A 25,676-nucleotide genomic window follows, 5' to 3' on the forward strand; every position below is an offset into this window, starting at 1 on the left:
TATATGCGGGAGATATGGCTCGACAGTCCTCTAGGACCTACATTAGACGCCTTGCTACTAGGCAGACTGGATACTCAGAGGCTGAGGCTGAGGCTGAGGCTGTAGCCGAGCTTGAGGATGATGTTGAGGATGATGATGACTATGAGCCTGAGGCTTGAGCTGCAGCCTTGTTTTTATATTTTGTTTATAGATATTGATACTGAATCATTGATAGACATATGTTTCAAACTTTCATGGATCTTCATCTTAGATTCTTACATAAATTTATGATTTGATGCCTTATGGATCATCTTACATACATTCTATGATTTAAATCATTATGATCATTTGATTTCTATTTACTTCAGCTAGCCTACAATTTACATTTTAGATAACATAGTTACGTATGTGATGGATTTTATGTTCCATGTTTATGTATGTTAAGTTTTAACTTCTATTTGATGATGCTATAGTGTGCTTAAGTTATATTCAATAAAGGGTGCATGAAGTAAGTTTTAAATTGTTAAAATCTTTAAATTTAAAGGGTTTTTTCAAATTTGCCTATTCATCGCCGATTCATTGCCGATTCACGATTCGATTCGGCCTTGCCGATTCCGATCCGATTCCGATTCACGTTTCTTTGGAAATACCACATTGTTGGCATACCTGGCCATGATGTCACAATTTGCACTCATCAAACCGCTGAGGCAAAACGTACTTGTTTAGTGGCATTAGAAAAAATTGAACAAGACAAATTGACTAAGAGAATGCAACTTGAAGGGTTAAGAGGTATTGGCTCCCGTGCTCCCACATCCACAACCGCATCTATATCTGCAAGTGCATTTCCATCAGCATCCACATCCGTAGGTTGTGTTGGAGAGGATTCTTCTAAGCCTCCTTTTCATCCTAGTGCTAGTGCTCATGTGAGTATTAGTGGTAGTCGGTCTCATACTGAGACAGAGTCCAACACCAACCTATTGCGGCCTAGAGTGCGGAAAAACAGAATGGATAGTTACTTTGTGCCCCGCACTACTCCTGGCTCCCAACCCACGCTTGAGGGCATGGGTTTGAACAAGGAGATTCATGATGCTGCCAGAAAAGAGATTTGCAAATTCTGGTACTTTTGCAACATTCCATTTATTGCAGCCAGGTAATTGATTCTTTTTTCTTTGTTATCTTCAAAGTTAAAGTTAAAAGTAAAAGTAAAACTTTAATTATATCTACTTGTTTTATGATTTTAGTTTTTGACATCTAAATTTCTAATCAATATCATTATCTATTTGTGACAGGACTCCTTATTGGCAGAACATGATAGATGCAGTTACCATTTGTGGTCCGGGGTTTAAAGCCCCAACTGAGGCTGAGTTGAGTGGATACCTCCTGGAGGAAATGGTTGAGGATATGAGGCATGAGCTTCAGGACAACCGAAAGGAGTGGATCGAAAAGGGTTGCACCATCATGAATGATGGTTGGACAGATAGGAGGGGCAGAACACTCCTCAAATTTTTTGTATCCTGTGGAGGTGATTGATCATTCTACTTTCCTACATACATAATTTTGAATCGTGATTGACTATTTCAAATTTTGATTTGTTGATTGCTAATAGTAATTATAATTCGTTGTTTTGTTACTTGTAAGATATACCATGTTCCTCAAATCCATTGATGCTTCTGCTCATGTAAAAAACGCCACATACTTATGTGAGGTTATTAAGGAAGTTATAGCAGAGGTGGGGGAACAACATGTGGTGCAAGTGGTGACGGATAATGCAGCAAGTTATGTTGCTGCAAGTAAACTTTCAACTTTTTAAGTTTTGAAAATAAATTTATTTGAATTTTGAACTTTTTCTAATTCTAACTTAGAATTTTTAAGTTTCCTAAGTTCTAACATGTTTGAAATTTGAATTTCTAATTCTCTTAAAATTGTTGTAGGCAAACTTTTGATGGAGAGGCACCCCACCATATTTTGGTCCCCTTGTGCAGCACACTGCCTTGACCTCATGTTGGAGGAAATTGGCAAACTTGAGTGGGTCAAGTCATGTGTGGAAAGGGCAAAAAGCATATGCAAGTTTATTTATAATCATTCATTTGTCCTTAGCACAATGAGGAAGTACACAGGAGACAAAGAGTTAGCTTGTCCAGGGATCACGAGGTTTGCCTCGAATTTCATCACCTTGCAGTCCTTGTTGACATCAACGGATGATTTGAGGAGCATGTTTGTTGGGCGGGAGTGGATTTCATCTTCCTATGCTACAACCACTGCAGGGATAGATGTGGTAGATTGCATATTTGATGATGATGGTTTTTGGAAACTTGCTAGAGAAATCCTTAAGGTAATTTTATTGCAATTTAACATTTAATATTTTACAGTTTACTATGCTAATTGTTTAATGATTTAGTTTTACCTTAAGTTATATTATTGAATTATTCTATGTTTAAGTTTTGACTCAAATTTTTGTTTTACTTTATATGTAGGCCACTGAGCCCCTTGTATCTCTCCTACGAACTGCTGATGGGGAGAAGCCCTCTATGGGCTACATATATGAGGGCATGGATAGGGCCAAGGAGGCCATTAGAGCTCAGTATGCAGGAGTGCAGGAAAAGTATGACCCTATTTGGGACATCATTGATAGGAGATGGCAAAATCAGCTCCACAGACCCATCCATGCAGCAGCTTACTTTTTGAATTCGGCATTTCGTTTCCGTCCTGACTTCAAGGCGGATGAGGAGGTTCTCACCAGATTATATACAGTGATCCAGAGGTTTAGTACTGATGAGGATAGCAGTGCTGCAATTATTGAGCTTGATAAGTTCAATAATAAAGAAGGGCCACTTTTCTCTAGCAGGGTAGCCATAGATGCTCGGGAAACAATACAGCCAGGTAAAAATTAAATAATATATTCAATGTTCATGAATCTAGATTCTAAACTTAAAGTTGATTATGTAATTTTAGAGTTAACTTGTAATTTGTAATTTGTAAATGAGACTAATTATTTTTATTTTCCCTTATTTCAGATAGATGGTGGCAAATGTTTGGGGCCACAACCCCAAAACTTCAAAAAATTGCCATTCGTATTCTGAGTCAGCCAAGCAGCGCTTCTGGATGTGAGCGCAGTTGGTCCATGTTCGAGCACATCCACTCGAAGAGGAGAAACAGGTTGACAGTGCAAAGGTTGAATGATCTTGTCTTCGTTCATCACAACCTCCGTCTTAGGATCAGACAGATTTTGGGCACTGACTCCTCTCCGATCATTCTGGAGGAGATTGATCCAGAATCAGAGTGGCTCACAGAGGTTGTAGATCCAGTCTTCACTGAGGAAGACTGTGCGTGGATTGACCAGGTGGATATAGAGGCTGAGGCAGCTAGAGCACGTTCTTCAGGCATTGGTAGACGCACACGTGCACGCACAGACACAGGCCCTAGCGACGTTCGTGAGCCAATCTTACATGCGGGAGATATGGCTCGGCAGTCCTCTAGGACCTACATTAGACGCCTTGCTACTAGGCAGATTGGATACTCAGAGGTTGAGGCTGAGGCTGTAGCCGAGCTTGAGGATGATGTTGAGGATGATGATGACTATGAGCCTAAGGCTTGAGCTGGAGCCTTGTTTTTATATTTCGTTTACAGATATTGATACTGAATCATTGATAGACATATGTTTCAAACTTTCATGGATCTTCATCTTAGATTCTTACATACATTTATGATTTGATGTCTTATGGATCATCTTACATACATTCTATGATTTAAATCATTATGATCATTTGATTTCTATTTACTTCAGCTAGCCTACAATTTACATTTTAGATAACATAGTTACGTATGTGATGGATTTTATGTTCCATGTTTATGTATGTTAAGTTTTAACTTCTATTTGATGATGTTATAGTGTGCTTAAGTTATATTCAATAAAGGGTGCATGAAATAAGTTTTAAATTGTTAAAAAAATTTAATTTAAAAGGTTTTTTCAAATTTGCCGATTCATCGCCGATTCATTGCCGATTCACGATTCGATTCGGCCTTGCCAATTCCAATCCGATTCCGATTCACGTTTCTTTGACTCAAATACACATTAACAGCTTGATATGTCGTACCATATTTATATTTGCAATGCATGGGCTTCACCAAATTCTAATCTCCACTATTTAGACCATAGCTCAAAAACTGAACTTGACAAACACTTGGCAAGCCCAAATTTTTGAATTAGCAAAATTTTGCAAGTTAAAAGAATACTTAAATCAAATGATTTGATATTTTTGCTAATTTCAATTACAAATAAATCAAAAAAAAATGAAAAAGCATTTTCTATTAGATTTGATTTTTGACTACATGTGGATTACAAAATCACATCGTCATCATAAGCTGAATACAATATCTAGCTACTAACTAATAAGTCTAAAAAATTTATTATGATTATCTTTGAAAAAAATCATTAAGTTGCATATCTAGGAGAGTAAAGAAAAACATAATTTTTTAAAATCTTCTTCTTCCTTGTACTAGTAAAAAATTGGCCTATAGAGGATATGGTCCTCATAATCATTTTGGGCTCCCTACTTGGCCTAGAAAACTTTGCTTATGACTCCCCCTTCTACCATATGGCAATGACTCCACCATATCAATGTCATGCAATGAAATCCAATCCCCCTTGCTTCTGTTACAGCCACATCCTTCATAGCTTGCCTCCCAAAATCAGCAACCTTGTCCTCCATAAAAGAGCAGAGGTCATCAATCCTACATCGTCAATTAACTATAGGGCTCAATTTCATCCAAATAATTAGACTGCTCTGACCTATACTTACTTTCTTCTTGTGATTTCCCCTTCACATGAGCAACTACAGGTGACCACTTGGCCTACTCTAGTCCTGTAGGCTATTGTTTGAAAGTAAGGGAATAAATTAAAATTAATTATTTTAAGTTGTCCAGAAGTAACATTTTATGGGTAAATTAATTTTATTAATTTACTATAGTTCCTAAAACAACAATTAAAAGAAATATTAGAAAGTGTCACTTTCCATTGAGATTAAGGAAACAGTAAAAAGCATAAATGTGAAAAGGCCTTTGAGAAAGCTCCTTCATTCGTAAAAGGACATTTTGGAGCTCATTTTTTCATGCTTGGTATAGTTGCCGATTCAAGATTTTATAGAGCTTCTTGTCCAGCAAAAACCATAACATAATAATCGATTAATAACAATATTAAACAAAGGAGACAAAGGCTCCTTAAATAAAGTACATGCATTGTATCTAAAGCAGAAATGAAAAACAAGAAAGGTACATTCTAAATAAAAACTAACAATGAAAAGGAAAGATCCTAACTGAATGACCATTATAGAGTCGTTACACAATTACACTAAATATTGTCCTTTAATGGTCATTCTACTAACTACCTCACAAAAGACCTGATGTGGTTCGTAGGTCATTTGGTCATGAATATATAGAAATTTGACCCCACTTGAAAACACTTTGCAACATGAGCTTGCTGCTGAGACCCTCCCTAGTGCTGCAAAACTTTTGGATATGATCTAATTTATGATACTTCTTCAAGTGCAGGAGCACCTATTCATTGGATCCTCATGGATATTAAAATAAATTAATGTTTTATAACGTCTTCAACATTGTTTCAAGGATATGTAAGGTCTTAAAGACCATTCGGAATTCATTCAAATCATTTTGTAAGGCTATAAGTCATTAAAATCATATAGTCACCTACAAGGTCCTAAAAAAGTTAAATATGGTCAAACAACTCAAATGTATAAAAATGAGTGGAATTGATATAATTTGATTCTTAAATTCACCTTTATCGAATTTGAAAGGTTTAGGGAATGTTTGAGGTCTTTTGAGCAATAATTGTAAAAGTTGTTCAAAAGTTATCAAAATTGTCAAGACAACTTTTGCAACTTAATGACAACTTTTATTAAAGTTTATTATAAGTTGTTTATGGGTAATTGTAGGTTTGTTGGATGGTTTGATATGATTCCAAATTGTATAAAGTTGGTTTCCAAAGCACAAATTTGTAAGTTGGAGGAGTTTAAAGAAGGATTTGGAATGGAAAAAACTTGTTTTTGAAGTTTTATAATCTAGTTTTCTGAGTTATTTTTCCTGAAATTCATCTGATGTTTTAGTTGGTACGATCTCTTGTTAAACGATACAGACCTGCAACTTATATTTTGGGAAAGGTTCATGAGTTAGCTTTCATTTAGTTTTCATTTGGTTTAATTTCATTGAGATTAGTAGAAGTTATGGCCGTTTTGATGAAGAAAGGTCTGATTCTGTCCTACGGTTAGCAATTTTGGCAAAACTGGAATAACTTTATTTCGCTAATTGGATTTGGATGTAACTTGGGGAAAATTATTGTAATTCACTCTTCTTCAATCTCACCAAAGAGATTGGCTTCATTATTCCATTTGTGAATGTTATTAATGACTCTTTGAAATTTTCAAATCTTGCCCTAGTTTAACGAATTTATAAGATTGCAAAATGTTTGCATTTATTTGAATGATTGAAAAGAGTTGTGAATGTGAATCCCTACCTTCCAACATGAGGTCGAGAAACAAAGCTATTCCTCCCTTAAGCCAGATACACTAAAGATTAGTTTTGAAAAAAATTCACAATGCTGAAAAAGTATCTTGCCAAAAAGTGTCAAAAGCAACAACACACTTGAACACCAATAAACTTTTGTACATTTGCAAAAGCAACATTTTCCCTTGAAACACGAGCTATGACCCAAAAATCTTTGCAAGATTTTTTTAAATTGTCAGAACATTTTGTCGAAGACCAAAGGCTATGATTTTGGGGAAAAATCATCTAAAACCTTTATTTGGAGGGAAAAATAGGAAAAAACAAGCAACCCAAAAACAAAGAAAACCACATTTTTAGGGAAAATGAGTGGAAATCCTTTTACAAAACATCAAATTTTTTGTGGAAAAATGCAAGCAAAACCCAAAAATGAAATAGAAAAGCTACACCAGTTTCTGAAATAAAAATCACAATTACCCATCATGCTTTTGTTGAAAAAAATCAAAAAACTCACCATGAACTTTTTTTGGAAAATTTCTGAAAACCAATCATTTTTTAAGTCTTTTGAATTTTATTCAAATATCAGAAAAAAGTCAATGTTACATAGGGACATGTTTTCAGCATAATCTGACCCATTCCAAAAAGAAGGACATCCTGAAAACTCAAAAGCTCTGGAAAACCTCCTGCGGTTGTCCTATAAAATTTATGTTTGAATCCTGATAATTTATTTGACTTTCACTCTTGTGAACTATCAATTTAAATTATTTAACACGTTGTATGTTAAGGTTCTATAATGTATATAAGCATGCTTTATCCATGTTTTCATGAAAATATTTAAAATCTTCCTGTATATTTTAGATATTCCCTATTTTTTATATAGCTGACCCCATTGTTGTCCCATGCTCTGGGCAAAAGAACCACCTAGAAAACTTTTTTCCATATTGCCCCATCCCGGAAACTTGGGGTGACCAAGAAGAAACATTCCAAGGTCACCGGGAGATGGGGAGACTTAAAGATCTTTGGCACTGGTGCTGGTACCAGTATGGCAATTTTTTTTTTAAATAGGAGACGGGGGTACTTGGAGACGGCAATTTTTTTTTTAATAGTTTAAAGATTCTAATACTAAATACAAAATTTGAAAATAGTAATACTATAATACTAAAAGACTAAAGTAAATAATAATAGTAATGTCACATTAATATAGAGCCAAATATTTCAAAACTCACATAATCACCACATTGTATCTCATTGGTCTTAATTTTTGCATTAAAAACATTAAAATTGAGGGCTACAATAAATAAAAGTATTTAATATTATATTTTACATTTATATTTTATCAGGAGACTTCGAGGAGACTTCACTTTTTGGATTAGGAGACTGGGAGACTTCAGGAGACTTTGTCATGAAGTCTCCAATCTTTTTTGAGGTCTCCGGAGACGCGAAAAGTCTCCGAGACGCGTCTTGGTCTCCGAGACGCAACTTTTAGGGGGGAGATGGGTCTCCCCGTAACCATGAAAATTTCCAAGGATTTCAAAAAAAGTTCTAGGATTCTACACAATTTTGTTTTTAAAAGAATTGTTCTATTGGAATTCAATTCTAGTTATGAAACTACAAAAACTAACATTTGATTTTATTTGTTGAAGAAGATCGGAAAACCTCCATGATGAATTCAGTGTGGGAAAAGAATCAAAATGCTCTTCCATGATTTTTTGTGGGGAAAAAAAAGAACCATCCCATCAAAGAAGTAACCCATGAATTGTGAAAAAAAATTGCTAAAATGATAAATCCCTTGCAACTCTAAAAGGAAATCTGCAGAAGCCAGGATTTTTGTTCTGAAAACATTGCCAAAAACAACAAATAACAGTTTTTAGGAAATATTCATGACAAAAACCTACTATTAAGTTTTTTGGAAAAACATGTAAAACCCACATAAAAATCATATTTTTCTAAAAAATCATGTAAAACCCAAATAATCACAAACCAGAAGTTTTGATTCACAAAAAAGCTTCACTCTTGATTTGTAGCTCGATCCGAAAAAGACAAACTCAAAAATCCCTTGACTTGTTCTGTAAACTTTGATTTTATTAAAAAATTGATAAATATCTTCTAAGAATTTCATAGAAATTTCTAGGTAGACCAAAAGTTTTTAAAATTCATCAAATGCTAACCTATGGGCTCTGATACCATGAAATGATGATTCATATTCAATATTAAACAAAGGAATAAAATGCTCCTTAAATAGAATACAAGCAGAGTTTCTAAAATAGAAGAGAGAGGATGAAAAGAAACATTGTAAATAACAACTAACTACAAGAACAAAAGATCCTAACTGAATGATCATCATTGAAATTTGAAACATTACATAATTACTTTAACAGACCTTGGGATGACAACCTATGGGCAATCACTTCCGATAGTGGAATATCTAGCCTAGCTAGTTAATGGTGGAGCTACACATCTAACAAGTGCATTCAACGACTAGAATTTGCAAAATTTGTGAACTCTTGTGCCAAGGCCCAACACAAATATCTGTCCTTTTGAAGTTGTGAATTTTCCAAGTAAGCATGGATAAAATAGATGGACTGCTAATATTCGGTGGATATTGTTAGCAAAAGACACATGCCTTGTTAGAGGGGCAACTGAATATTGCAGAGTGGAGGCAACTTGCTAGCCGGTAGCCATCATAGCCCACTGTGCTGGTCATGGAAAGAAAAGGATGATTTTCTGGGTTTACGAACATCAATAGCAGGTGTATCAGTGGCATTAAAAGTAGATATTGGCTACTTTCACTTGCTGGTTGATAAGCACTTCAAATGCACTGGTTGTGAGTACCATAGGAAGGATTTTCATCCTTGCAGGGCAGAAGATTCAGTGGTCTTGGTGTGGCACTATAACCTTCCATTTGGGCAGCTATTGTCCATATTTTGGATTTCATACAATAAAAATCTGCTAGGCAACTTCAATTTGCATTGCTTGGTGAACTCCACTAGCCCACATGGAGTTTAAATCAATGTTTATATAATCATTCGGGGGATGATAGTCCTGAAGCTAGTTTCAACTGAGTAGCTTCTGTTCTAAGTTCAGAAATAAGCTAATTTTCCATGTATATATCTACAAACAGAAAATTGTTAGTATTCATTGTCATCTGCTCGGTAGACTGACAGGGTTCTATTTGAGTATCACTGTCTTGTTGTGCTTTTATCATCCATGAATATTAGCTGGGTTTCCCAAATATACTACGTACCTGCAATATCATTAGAACTCAGACCAGCAATAAACACAACTTTCAATCACAAAATTATATAAAACAGCAAAAAAAGGATCAATTGGCAAAAAATGGTTTTTGGAAACACAAAAGTGTAACTTTTGGTCAAAATTTGCAAAGGTTTAACAAGTGGTATCAAAGCAAAAGATCTTGCCAGCCTGACCAGATTTTTTTAAAATTATGATGTATGAAGCCTTTAAATGAATCTGGAAGATATAACACACATCACTTACAAGAGTAGGTCAAGGAGAGAAAGAGTTTGTTGTCCAAACAAGGAAGAGGAACACCAGCAGGATCCTAGTGTTTTGGCCATGCTATGTGATTTGGTAGGGGACTACAACAGTTGGTTCATACTAAAACCCAGATGATAGAGACTGTGAATGCAAATAACAGAAATAATCAACGTGATCATGAAAACAATGGCAACAATAATGGCAATAATGGGCATGATGTAGCCAAGGAGAAGGTGACAACGCTAACATTCCAGTAAACAACAACTAGTAGAATCACTTGAACACCTCTAATGCCCGAATTTTTGGAGCACAAACTAGGCACCAGATATGATGACAGGGAGGTGGTGAAGGTTGGGCAAATTATATAATGGAATGGCAATCATTGAAAGATGAGTTCAATGTGTTGAAATTAGAGCCAGAAATAACAAATCTCAAACACTGATCAAGCAATTACCCTGGGAAAAACCCTCTTAATCAGAGGGAAACAACCCAGCCCACAAAAACTATAACTTCTTTAATAAATCGAGTATTACAGTGCTCTTATAATCAGAGTCTTCAATCAGACTACTAAAGATATATAGAGATGAACTTAAGGATACCGATTGACCTCATCAAACAATCGACATGAACTTCTCTAATCAAAGAATAATAATTACAATTGAACATATCTCTTGGAGAAGACAAACGTTCAGGAACAAAACAACCACAGTATGATAAGCATATGACAGATATAAGTTGATCTTGAATTGCTGTGTACAAAACTCAATGAGATGAGAATGAAGAACTTTTCATCTAAACTTCAGGTGAGCGAACAGAGACAAGAATACGATCACCCACATCTACTGTCTTGCTATTAATGTTTTTACTGAACATATGCAGTCTGAGTGAGATGCTCTCAATAATGCACAGATTGCATCTATGCAACCCACACATGCACAGTTGATAGACATGATCCTTACTCCAGGTCATGCACTGTTGGAATAAAATGGAAGACACAGAAAATTTTGTTTTCCATAATGCATCACTAGCAACAGTGACTAAAGAACACAATGTCTTTTTATGTTCTGGAATAAGCATCAACGATGGAGATCAAAAAAATCTCTAAACCATCAACTCTAACTGCTACCAACAATAACATCTTTCCTGGGCGAGGTCCAAACTTGCCAATGGTTACACAATGACGAGAATAGCTTCCACGTGGGGATCACAACTAGACAGGGACGCTAAACTTTTTGCCAGCATGTCAGAGAGGATGAAGAGTTAGCTATAGACATCTTGTGCTAACACCTGTATAATGATTATTGCAATCGTAGAAAATACACACCATTCTATTGCCAATAGAAACATTAGTATGAATACTCAATATTCAGAAACAACAATTTTCATGAGTAGAGATATTTGAAATCTTTTATGAATAAGACTAATAATAGTTAGAATTTCATATAACACTATCAAATTTAACTCTCCCTCTTAACAAATATGAAATTGACTAAGTAGTCATGAACCCATTCAAAATGTAAACACAAGAAACACTTCATTCATAATCATGGAATCCAGTAATAGGGGACGCCAAAAATGGCAGTATACAATTTTTTTTTTAAATATAATTTATAAATGAATTTTCTAGAATATATTTAGCTATTTTAGAGGGGGGGGAGGGGGATATGTCAATAATTGTCAACAACAAGACAATATGTAAATATATCACAACTTACAGCAGTATAAATTGTGATCAGTAGTACAAGAGGATTATAACAGCAGTCTCAATCATCAAAACCATGGTCTATCAATATGAATATCCAAATCAAAATGTCTCAAACATCAAAATATAACAAGTTACAGGTACAACCTATGAAACTAAAGCCTCAATAAGGCTATCAATATCCAACGACTCAAAACCATCTATCTCACTATCTCCCCAATGAGCCCTCAATGTTATTGTTTTGGCAAAAGGTTTAATAAACCATTTTATTTATTTTTTATCTCAAAATCATTCCCATGCCCATGGGACACCAACTAGCCACCTTGGGGACAGCAAAGGGACATTTTGGCATCCCTAGAGACAACTATTGTTCCTAGGTTTTCTTGCAATTCAAGATGGCAAGGGGATGTTTTCTTCATGTCTCGTCATCTTAGAAACAGATAGGGGACGGGGATAGGAACAAGGGGTTTCAAGATAGGTAATGTAACCCCATGTATCCTTGAAAAAAGATAAGAAACCTTTCCACAAAGAGTCACCTAAAAAAGCACCATGGATGATGAGGCTTGGAATTAACTTTGTAGAAAAAAGTTTTGGTTCAATCACGAAGAGCCCTAGGCAACTGACCACAAGTATTTGGGGAAAGGAAAAGTGCATTGTGTCGAGGTATTTTTAGATGGTGAAAAGGAAGCAAATGTAGAACAAAATGGGGGCATAAAATAATGTAATGTCTCATGTTTGGGATGTAGGAAATATATATGATAGGCTAAGTTACTGAGAGGGAGGGGGCGAATCAGTAACTAATAAAACTTAATCTTATTTCACCAATTAAACCCTCATGTGTATTCTGATCTAATTGCATGCATGAAAAACTAGAAGCATTAAAACATTCATAACACTTTGACACACAATGTGGTGACCCAGAAATCTTCCAAATAGAAAGTAAAACTGGGGTGGGAATGATACCCACAAGCTTTAGTACTACAGTATAAAGTTGACCTGTTAAGGCTTACAATGATCACTTCCGATGATCTGCCCTTTTAGGAGCAATAAGGACTGCTAGGTCCACCTTGCAAAAGGAATTACAAACATACAATGAACTATGGACTTGGTAAAGAGATTTACAAAAGACTGTTAAGTCTATACCTTGTGAAAGGATTTAACTGTTCGACCTGTTGGGATGAACCAGTGGCTAATCTCTGATCTGCAACTTGATTTGTTGAATGAGATTCCTTTGAGTGTAATAATCACCTTGTTGTGATAGATAAATCTTTCTTGCTCCTTATACTGTTGTAGTCTTTGTACTTCGCACTTCTGCTCTTCTATGCTTGTTACATTCTCTAATTCCATGCCTTTGGATGTGATACAATACATTACATATATACCAATCCAATTTACAAATTATCAAAGTCAGCTACAATACAAGTTTACACAAAATACACAAAGTCGGCCCAACTGCAGGAACTCGGGTTCTGAAAACTAGCTCTGTGAGGTTCTGATACTCGGCATCGTCATGCATTGGGTAGACTTAGAAGCTTGGTCCATACTAATCACTTCCAAGTAGTCTGATCACGGTCTGCACCAGTGACTCAGTGAATATTGCGAAACTCGGCATATAAACTAAGTCACTTGATTCACATTGCATAGCTCAGTCAATGCTATCACTACGAGCTTAGTATAAACTGAATCACTTGGTTAACACTGAGTGGCTCGGTCAACACTAGATTCACATCACTGAAACTGTAAACTCGATAACCACTGCACAACTCGATTTGCACTGAGTGACTCGGTACACACTAAGAAACTCGATTTACACTGATAATCACCAACCTGTTACAAACTGCTCGATGCAAACTAAATACTATTCCTTGAACTCAGTAGCAACTGTAGAACTCAGTAAATCCTAAAATGCTCGGTTGACACTGTTAACTGTACAATACACTTGGTAGATACTTACTCTTTGAATAAGTGTGTCACTAATAACAAACTTCACTATAATGTCAATAATCTCCCCCTTTGGCATTAGTGACAAAAACACTTATCAATCAAAACTGAATTATCAAAAAAATTCAAAAAACAATCTTTATTCTTCAACTTGTGTCTCCAACTCGGTAGAGTACTCTGTTTTTGAGATTTTTCAAAATTGCTTTTGTAAGAGATGTTTACTTGAATATATGTACATATAATATGATGCTGCTCCCCCATACATATATATTCAATATATTATACATCTTCTCCCCTTTATACATCGCATCTTCTCATCTTCTCCCCCTTTGTACAGTATGTTTTATATACATCATCTCCCCCTTTTTGACACAAATGCCAAAGGTGTGATCTATACAGTAATACCAAAATGTGACAAGAAATCAAGATGTACCTTAAGAATCAGTGCTAATGTCTTGTCCCAATTTTCTTGCAACACCTTGCTCGTGTGCAATGCAATCTGAACTTCTGTTGATAGTTCTATCATGTGATCTACAATAGAGAAGTTGTTATCATGGATGAGGGTTTTAGCATGTGCAATATGTTTCTGCAATGCATCCATGTTTGGGAGAATCATGCCCTATATGTCTACAAGTGTAGCTCTAATCCAAGCTTCTTCTCTTAGCAATTTTACCTGCATATCAGTTAGAAATCTGATCTTTGTATAGTGGGCAGAGCTATAACTCGAGTCAAGTTGCAACTGTTGTGCACTTTCCTTTAGATTTTCATCAATCTTTGAAAGTTTATCTTTAATTTCCTTGGTGAAAATTGATGTGTCAAAGAGTTTACCGAATAAAAAATACATTGATGGCAGAGGTCTCCAATGAGCCTAGAATAGAAGACAAGTCTACTTGAAATATTGCAATCTTTTGTGCAATTAGCTCCAACACTTTATTCTCAAATTTCTTTTCTGCTCTCTGCAACAATTTCTCTTGTCCATTCAAATCTTCGTTGAATTTTTGGACTACTTCTGCTAGCTGAGCCAAAACTGGTTGAGAAGTGTCAACCTCGATGCTGAGTGCCTCTGCAAGAATATTCTTTGCATCTTCAAGCACTTCAAATTCTTTATTCCTTTCTTCTCTAAGCCTCTGCTGCATAGCTTTCTTCTGAAGTAGCTCTCCTATAATGTGCATTTGATCAAGATTAAGATTGGAGATATCCCAATTCGGGATAACTATCTCCTCATCAAGATCAATTTCTTCTTCCTTATCTTTGCCTTTGCTCAAAACTTTTGTACTCGGTTGAGGCTTGGTCTCAACTGTCTTTGTACTTATTATTTGCATGCTAGGAATAGAAACAATGGTAGAAATAGTAAGACTGGCAAAAAAAGTAGATACTACACTTATTGAAGAAATACCTTGTGTGACCAGAACTGATGCAGGAGGAAGTGTTGATTGCTCGGTAGATGAAGTGCTTGTCACTTCTGTCAATGAAGTACTGAGCTGAATAGGTGCAAATATTGATTGAGTGCTTGAATTTGCAATGTTTGACACAACCAATTCTGCAGTAGCTTTCTCGGAGCTTGATGTATTCAATGCTTTGCTCCTATGACCGTTGTTGCAATCTTCTCAGGGTCAGTCTCCTCAATGTTCTGAACATCAGGGAGATCTTCCTCAGTAGCTTCATGTTCCTGTTCCTCATCATCTATATTGTCATCATTTGTTTCTTCTCCGTCATTATTTCCTTCTTCTTCCTTACTTACCATCATGATCCTTATCACTAACATTAACAACAAAATCACTTTGCTTATGAAGATTGAAAATGTTTTTCCATGTGTTGTTGGCATTCCTTACCACATATTCAATGTCATTAATCAATATCAAGCAAGTGTTAAACTTTAAGGTAAGATTCTCTTTATTCTGCTTGATAGATTCTTTAACTTCTTTGTCATTCAAGCTCAGCATGAGTTTCCTTAGGGTCTGCTCATATATGTCGTTTGCAGTTTTCATAGCATGTTCCCATCTTGGCTTAATGTTCTCCAATAAATCATTTGGAATCTATTGTACAAGCTGGTCTGGAGAATATTTCCATTTGCCCATGTCTTCAATTTTCTTTTGTTCCTCTGCAGTACTTGTCTCATACCTCAATGATTTGAAATTTGTCATACCGGCTCCAAAATCAATTTCCTTCAACTTTTCTTGAAATGAGGGTGGTGGCCGTTTGAAGATTACATCTCCTTGTATCTTTCTAGATGCCCTCCTTGTGAACACTGTAGTAGATGGTTTGGTAGGTTTGGTTATAATAACCTTACCCTTTTTCTTTACTGGCTCTTCTTCTTCTGACTGCTCTTCATCTTCTTCTATGTCATCTCCTTTTCCTTCAATCAACAAGAGAGTGGTGCTAGATTGTTTTAATTTTGCAATCCTTTTCTTCCCTTTGTTACCTGCCTGAGGGAGTTTTATCTCTAGTTCTATTCTTGCTTTTGCTTCATCATATGTGCCAAAATATGTAGCTTTTGGATCAACAGGCTCATTTAACAGTGCTTCAATAATATCCTTAGTTTCATCAATATTAACCTCATAACCTAGGGGCTTGACACATACAATTCTTGGTTTGATTGCTTGTATATACACTATATCAAAATCAACCATGAAACAAATATCATCTTTGTAGTCTTCTACCAGTTTCTTAGGGATTCTAAATCTGTTGTTCATCTTGTCCTTCAATGCATCAAAATAGTTGTCCATAATACTAACATAGTTTTCTCCCATTTCTACCATATACTCATTGATTTGGTAAAAAACAGGTACATCTTCCTCCACAAAACTATACCTTTTGATGGGGAAAACTTTTGCACAAAAAAAAATAGACAAGTTAAGAGTGAACCGAACTTACAAGGGTTGTTCTTTCAAGTTCTAATGCTTTCCATGCTTTTGTTGAACTGATTCAACATCAACTCGGCTAGGTCAAATGACATTGTTCTTGACCACTATGAACGCGAGATCCACTGCTTCACAGGATACACTGTTTAGACAACTATAGTTGTAGATCTTATGTGCAATTACATGTACACTGAACTTCAACTCCATATCAGTAACAGCTGATTTTCAGTCCCCTTCCATCCCATTTGGCAAGGGTTTTCTTCTCCAATTCTACCTGACTTAGGGTTTTAGTCTTTTTGCCTTGGTTAGCACTGGAAGATATGTGATCCTATGGATCATTTTCTTTGTTAACACAATAGATTGCTCCAACCACAACTGTCCATTGTGCACATGGCTAAGGATAAATCTTATCCACTCGATCTAAAAATCTCGTGGCATGTGAGGAATGTGAGTCAAATCCTTCACTTCAATGTGTTGATGCCTTGATTTTAAAATGCTATTCACACATAGCTCTTCCAAACACTCATCCATTTCCAGAGTTCCTATATCTTGGATAGAACATCCAAAATGCGAAAGAATATCATTTATCAACAGTACCTTGGATGGAATCTAAGATTGTGCTCCAGTTGGATCTAGGGTTTTTGCAACAACCGAACTAAGCTTGAAGTTTGGTGCTTTCCATTCAACGCCTCGAACCAAAACCTCTAATCCTTTCTTTGTCTTGTTGCTGGTGGATGCCATCGCTCGGTAGGGTTTGTAAAGACATGGAAATCTTCAACAATAATTCACATAGATCGCTCGAATGCACAAAAATCGCTTTGCACAGATGGCTCTTGAAAATTCACAATAACAAATGACTTCGATTTCACCTTTTTTATCAAATTTCGCCTTTCAATCGCCATAAATGCCTAGTACGAATGCTTTGCTGATGACAAATTGTCTTCCACTCGGCTTGCATTAAATGCTCAATAGGCACATACATGACTCGGTGTCCACAACAATAACTTTAATAACTCCCAACCGTGCTCGCCAGGATCTGCAACTCGACCTCGCTCGTTAATGTCTAGCATTTTCTTGAATGCTCGGTGATCCCTTTTCATCTTGAATGCTGATATGGGTCTTTCCATTCTGCTGACTGGAACTAATGAAAGATGTCTGCTTCAGAATCCTAGCTTCAGTTCTCCTTAGGGAGATCAAGTGGAAATGCTTGAGTCACCCAATTCTTGAGTGACATGTGCTTCATTGCTCGGACTTGCATTCCTAGAAGATTTTGAAATCCATTGCTATCTCATCTACTTTCTGATGTTATCAGCTTTGGCTTTCTTTTCATCTTGAATTCTTCCAGTATTCATATCGTTCTTGGCAAAGTGTCCAAGTTCTATACAAATGAAACATCTTCTAGTGGTGTCTCTTGTCCTCATGTGATGTTTTACACAATTCATTCCAATATGTCCAAATTCTCAACAGTTGTAACATTTGCACCAAGTGTTGTAGTCGCAACCAAATATAGCTTTTACAATCTGTTCTGCTGGATTCAATATCTTAGTTTTGCATTCTAAAGATTTGTGCCCATGCTTCTTGCATTTGTGACATTTGCCTTCAAATTTAGGTTTCTCCTTACATTCATTAGCTCTATGACCATGCGGATTACAGTTGTAGCATTTTCCATTGAATTTAGCTTTGGCACTGCTCCAACACTTGTTTGATGTGTGACTTATCTTACCACAATGATTGCAAGTAGGTCTTTGATTCTTTTGAGCTCCTTGCTTGGATGATTCACCTTGTTTTCTATATCCAAATCCTGTTTTTCCTTTTTATCTGTATTGGATTTGTTCGTTTAGTTGATCCATGTCTACTTGAGATTTCATCATCTTCTCATTCGTTTGTCTTTCAGTGTTTAGATCATTCTGCAGTTTTTCATTCTCTAATCTTAGATTCATTATTTCTTCATTTGCATTAGTAAGCCAATTAATGAAGTCTCCTTGTTGAAGGGATAGGTGGTAAATTTCATTGTTCTTTCTTTCTATCTCTTCTTTTATCTTATTTTTCTCTTCCATGACTTCACACAATCTTACTGACTGGATTTCTTGCTCTCTTCTCAGCTTTCTTACTTCTTCTTAAAGTGTACCATTCTTTTCTAATAGTTCTTTGATTGCCTCATTAACTTCATCCAAATTGCTTTCTGAATGGATGTCTTCAATTTTTTTTTCAATGTAGACTTTGTCATTCATCTAAATTGCAAGAACTTTTCTTCTTTTCAAGGATTGAGAAAGTTGCTACTTTGCTTTCTTGAGTAGCCCAATAGCCAATTCCAAATCCAGCTTTTCATTGTCAATAGCCTTATCAAGTCTAAATACCTCCATAGCCTCTGATCTTTGCTCAAGCTATTAAACTTCTTTGCCTACAACCACAAAGCTCTGATACCAATTGTTGGAAATATATATAATAGGCTAAGTTACTAAGAGGGGAGGGGTGAATCAGTAACTAATAAAACTTAACCTTATTTCACTAATTAATCCTTCGTTTGTATTCTGATCTAATTGCATGCACGAAAAACTAAAAACATTAAAACATTCATAACACTTTGACACACAATATGGTGACCCAAAAACCTTCCAAATAGAAAGTAAAACTAGGGTGGGGATGATACCCACAAGCTTTAGTACTGCAGTATAAAGTTGGTCTGTTAAAGCTTACAATGATCACTTCTAATGATCTACCCTATTAAGAGCAATAAGGACTGCTAGGTCTACCTTGCAAAAGGATTTACAAACATACAATGAAGTATGCACTCGATAAGGAGATTTAAAAAATACTGTTAAGTCTACCTTGTGAAAGGATTTAACTGTTCCACCTTTTAGGATGAACCAGTGGCTGATCTCTGATTTGCAATTTGATTTGTTGAATGAGATTCCTTTGAGTGTAATGATCACCTCGCTATGATAGATAAATCTTTGCTGCTCCTTATACTGTTGTAGCCTTTGTACTTCGCACTTCTGCTCTTCTTTGCTTTTTACATTCTCTAATTTCATGTCTTTGGATGTGATACAATACATTACATATATACCAATCCAATTTACAAATCATCAAAGTCAACTACGGTACAAGTTTACACAAAATGCTCAATTGCAGGAACTCGGGTTCTGAAGACTAGCTCGGTGAGGTTTTGATACTCAGCATCCACTATCAATGCTCGGTATCGTCATGCATTGTGAAGACGTAGAAGCTCGACCCATACTGATCACTTCCAAGTAGTTTGAACTTGGTCTACACTAGTGACTTGGTGAATACTGCGAAACTCGGCATATAAATTGAGTCACTTGATTCACACTACATAGCTCGATCAATGCTATCACTACGAACTCAGTATAAACTGAATCACTTGGTTAACATTGAGTGGCTCGGTCAATATTGGATTCACATCATTGAAATTGTGAACTCGGTAACCACTGCACAACTCGGTTTGCACTGAGTGACTCGGTAAACACTGAGAAACTTGGTTTACACTGATAATCACCAACCTGATACAAACTACTCGACGCAAACTGAATATTGTTCCTTGAACTCGATAGCAACTATAGAACTCGGTAAAGCCTGAAATGGTTGGTTATCACTGTTAACTATACAATACGCTCAGTCGATACTTACTCTCTGAATAAGTGTGTGTCACTAATAATAAACTTGACTGTAATATCAACATGGGACTCAGTATATGACTTAGTGTTTGAGATAGTATAGATAACTTATAAATATGTTTGAAAGTTCTCCCATTTCATGCACTTAATCACACCCTTTCTTTATTCCTTATTTATATTTTTCTATACCCATTTGATCAACTAATTCAATACACCAATTAGTCATCCATATGCTCTTTCCCTTATCAAAGGGCTTATTGCTTAATAATTAGATCTCCTAAATCCTTATTCAAATCTCTTATATATAATATGTCAATATAGAGATGTTTGTAACTTGCTTTAATATTTATATTTCCTCCCTCGGATCACTTTCCTTATTTCCTTATTGAAAAGTTCATTGATCTATGTCTTTTATTTTTTCTCAATTCATATATTTCATTCATGTATAAAAATACTTTGAGATATAAGAATCTCCTACTTCTCTTTTCCTTACCTTATTCTCTCATCTCCTTTTCTATTTCTCGTTCCTTTATTTTATCTCCTTACTTTATTTTAATGCCTATACTCTCTACATTCCTCGTTACTTTATTTTTAATGCTGAAACTCTCCATATTCCTCCAATTGGTTCTTCATTGGTTTTCCTACTCTCATCCTTCCATGTTGGTGACTTTACTTTTTCTTGCTGATGTATTCCACTTTTTTTAATGTACTTCCATATATTTATAATTAAATATATTGTGGCTGTACTTAAAGTCTTCTTTGGATTTTATAAGCTGCACTTAAAATGCTATCCTCCTTAGCATATTCTTCCACGTAGTATTTTCTAACATGCTCCTCATGTAAACTGAATAAAATCCTTATAATATTCAAAAGGATTTTCCCATTTGTTTTCATATTTCCATACTTAATTTATCTTGATTTTATTCCATCCTTCTTGTTTTATGTGTTTCCCTTACATGTGCTAGCATACTTTCTTAAGGTTCCCTTATTATATTCTCCTGAGAGATCTATGCAATCGAATGCCAAATTATTCTCATATGAATGCATTGTCTTGCACATGCTCCAAATATATTCAATGGTTGCTGCATATAATAACATATATGTCTGAATCACACCTAAATAGAATAAATGCAAGCCACTCTATCTCTGCTAAATCTTGTTAAAAGCCTATAATAATCATATCATTCTATGTTTGAAAGCAAATATCTCTAAGTACTATCGTAATGGGATAATTCATAACTGATAGTCAATTATTGCTCCTCATCTGATGATTTCCTTCTCACAATCATTCCTCTATTCCAACTGTGAGTAATCCTTCATCATTTTTACTTTATGAGTGTAATATAATATAAATATTGTTTGTACTATCCTCCATAGAACGTTTTGAATCCCTTCTCCTTCCTTGTTTTCTCCCTACGTCTTTCTTCTTGTGGGTAACCTTAATCAATAGTCCTCAAGTCAATGCTCATTGTCTTCAGATTTTACTCTATCAAATATGCTCTTCCTCGTCTAAATTCCTCTATCGATGATGTTGGTGTTGTCAGATGTTCCCAATAGTTCAATTTGTTCCCAATCATCTTATTCCCCGCATTGCACATCTTTCTCTACCTATCTATTTAAAGCTAGTGTTCACCTAGATATTTATCAAAATACATAATAATCTCCCTTTTAATATGTGCTACCGATTCTTCCGCTCCTAATAATCCCCTCTTTATAGTATGATTCATTGTTATATACATCTCTATTCTTCGAGGTGGCTTTTTTAATGGTCGTGACTTATGAGTCAAGCATTATTTGATGCTTTTGATATATTATATTTTATATTTGTATAATTCTAATACTTAGTTAGACTTAGTTAGTATATTTTAATATTATTATTTGTTTATAATTATAAATTATTATTTATTTAATATTTTCTTATCACTATTTTACTTTTATTAATAATAAATATTTTCTTAATTTAAGTTTTTATAATCATATTAAATAATTATTTATTATTTGTCACTTATATAATTATTATTTTTAATTCTTGTTATAGTTTAATAGTATTGTTAAAGTAACTAAGGTCGTTTCTACAAATGTAGAATCATAGCCATTGTTATTGATGATCTTCAAATGCAGATTTGGATCCATATAAATATGAGAGGAGACATGTCTTTAGTTACTCATCATTTAGTTAATAAATAAGTATATGTAAAACTCACCTTTAAGCATATATATAATATTAATATATTAACCATACATGTAATATATTATTATATTACTATATAATAATATATAATGCATAAAATATATAATATATATTATATTACATATATAATATATATATATTACACACACACACACATATATATAAGATATATAATGCATAATATATATAATATTTATTATATTACAAATATATATTTTTTATATATAAGATATTTATCTTAAAGATAATTTACCATAACATAATAGTCTCTTCTGATTATAAGAGCCCAATTAGTTAAGTCATTTATATATATATATATATATATATATATATATATATATATATATATATATATATATATATATATTCATTCTTATCAATAATATTGAGCACAAAACAATGTTCATATAAATCATGAATACAAATACTCAATGTAATGAGTATATCACTTTGACTGATGCTATACTTCAACACTCCCTCTTAGCAAGGATAAAATTAAAAAACATTTGATGAGATATCAGTATCAAGGATATCTATACACAACATATTATCTGACTTTAACACTCTAAAATAGTGACTTGTCAAATAACTACAATAACAATGTTATGAACACTATCATAACATATATTATGATCTCTAATTATCCGAAACAATATCTAGAGTAATCATAATGCTTTCATTATCAATGACTTCCGGCGTATTCGGAGCAAAACTATCAGAATAACAAGCCTATCATTTGCAAGATTGTCACCTTACAAAGATTACCTTCTGTCTTTTCGTTATCATGGTGTCCGGCAAAATCCGGCCCAAAGAACCATGATAACAGGTTTACCATTTATAATATCGTCATCATATAATGGTTACCTTCTGTTTATATATGTCAGTGAAAGATCGTCACCTTTCATTACATATCATATGTGAAACGGTACAAAGGGTTTTCACCTCATATTTCTCTCTCATAGACGAGAGCACATTATAAATAATTTCTCTTAGAACTTCTCCTCATAGAGAAGATATCATCCATAAAGGATTGCATCAAAACTTCTCCCTCTGAACATCGATCCTGGGAAGTCAGGTCCTCTTGTTACTTCCTTAGAAACTCTCTTTACCCAAGGGCACCTGTCGAACTCATCACTCCCTCATGATATACATAGGAGTAGGCCCATCAATGTCATGCAGTCAACCACATGTATTTCTAGACTCCCTTTGAATATAAATCTTCTAAGCTCCTACATTGCCTATGAAGAAGTGTCATACTCCCTTTTAATGTAGAAGAATCTCATAATCTCAATCATCAAGGATGAGAGCCTTAAGTTATCCATCTTGATCATCAGGGTCTTCGGAGTTACTATCATTAGGTTGAGTCTGCTCAATATCTAGTAGCATGTGTAAAGTACCAACTTTCTTTTCTTGTAAGAACATCCTTAGACATAAAGGAAAAGATCAAGGCAAATAACCCTTATAGTATGTATAGAATTACAAATTAGATAAATGCAAAAGATAAGAATACTTATCTACACGTGAAGATTCAGAAATTGTCTTCTTACATTATTTGAGAATAGAACATCTCCCTTCTAATGAAGGTTCAAGTGGGAATGAAACATTAACTATTATTCGCCCCACAATGTAAAATTTCATTCATTCTTATAATAACTTCTTTCTAAGTTCTAACTTTCTCTTTTAATCCATTGAAAATCCAAACATTCATTTAGCTTAATAGTAGAAGTGAACACAAACTTGTCCACAATATGCCAATATCTTGATTATGCTTGTATCACTTGAATGACTCTATAACTCATACGTCAAGTAGCATTCATCATTTATCATTTATCGTAGATGGTTTAATTTAAGTCACCACTTTCATATGATACACACAAGGGGTAGCCCCATTAAAATCACATAGTTGCATGAATTACAGTCCTCTTGACTATTGTAATTTATCGATCATTGAAGATTCCACCACAGAATGGTTTACTCCCTCTGAATCAATATGATCAAGATCACCGAAGATTGGCTATACTCTATTTGCTCCCTCTCTTTCAAGGTTGCCTCTAATGAAATGTCAGGCTCCCTCTAAATCTCAATCTCCATCTTCCTACAATAACATTCGCAGAGGAAAAGATCAAGGCACATACCTCATATAAAAATAAGAGATAATACTCAAGGATAATAAATAATTCTGCAAAATTATATAAGATCATCCCAATATAATATAGATAAATGTGTATACTATGAACATAAAGTATATCTTCCATTATATATATATATTAACATATAGAAATACCAATAAAAATATTGATTGGGATGTTAATAAATTTATCTCATATCTATTACTAATAACATAAATTTTTATAATACAACTCTTTATTTTATATTTTCAATAATAAAATCAAGATAACATAATACTTAATTTTTATTCATATTAAAATACTCAATGATAATTAGTTCATAACATCTATCATATATTTATATAATATGAATTAATTGATTTATAATGTATTGGAATAAAACACAAAATATATCATAACTTCACCAAAAATCAGTTTGACACTTATCCTTTCTTCCATCAACGTATTAAACAGGACATACGAGCAGACACTTGAATGCAAGTGAATACTCAAGTGGAGTCATGTAATATTATCTTCTATATTTCAGTCATCCAAGAATTTGTATTTAATGTCCTTTTATTTCAATGGCACTCCTTGGTCTCCACTGATCACTAGCTTTGTTGACTCAACTTCATCCATGGTGATCATATAAATATATATGAAAACTTTCATATGAATCCTATGTAAAGGTTGTGAATCCCGATAGCCCCAAGAGATTATTTTTGGTGAATCTTGACCTAACCGTATGAATAAGGGTCTTTAGACAAGAAGACAGGGGTCTTATCTCAATCACGAGCACTCCATTCATGTGGTTCTATTTATCCACTTAAATGATATACATTGATATATACAACTTAGCGGTATTGCCTTATTTATTGTAATGATCATTTAATGTATGCAACGATATTTGCTATCTCAACAAAGATTTATAGCCTTACAATGATGTTGTGTTTATCCATTTGTAGCATAGTGAATTTTCTAGAGAAAATATATTTGCTCTTCATATCTTTACATAAGTAGGTATTAGGGGTGGACCACCCGTTTGGTTATTGTCCAATATTCATGCAATACCCACTCAAGGTTTCCACATTGGTGCTTATATGTACTTGTGTCACTTTCGTGTAATAATGATTTGGAATTACTTTTGCATTACCACTATTCTCGTTCGGTGGTCCTATGTTCCTTTCTTATTCGACACCTCTGTTGTCCACGCCACATGCTTAACTATTCCACATACCTTCTACCAGT

At 34.6% G+C, this 25,676-nt stretch overlaps 2 protein-coding genes across 4 annotated transcripts in view; one reads left to right on the forward strand and one right to left on the reverse strand.

Moving 5' to 3' along the window:
* MAA3 (P-loop containing nucleoside triphosphate hydrolases superfamily protein) overlaps window positions 1-25,676 on the reverse strand; it is a 294,471-nt gene that overhangs the window by 202,155 nt on the left and 66,640 nt on the right. The window lies entirely within an intron of this gene.
* Window positions 919-3,574, forward strand: LOC149542873 (uncharacterized). The gene is made up of 4 exons (XM_089796522.1): window positions 919-1,129; window positions 1,269-1,488; window positions 2,454-2,859; window positions 2,994-3,574. Exons 1-4 carry the CDS (start codon window positions 984-986, stop codon window positions 3,572-3,574), a joined length of 1,353 nt encoding a protein of 450 aa, XP_089652648.1. The 5' UTR covers window positions 919-983.

This window comes from Cupressus sempervirens, chromosome 8 (genome assembly GCF_028749045.1).
Source record: "Cupressus sempervirens isolate cs-2001-9-10 chromosome 8, ASM2874904v1, whole genome shotgun sequence".
NCBI lineage: Eukaryota > Viridiplantae > Streptophyta > Pinopsida > Cupressales > Cupressaceae > Cupressus > Cupressus sempervirens.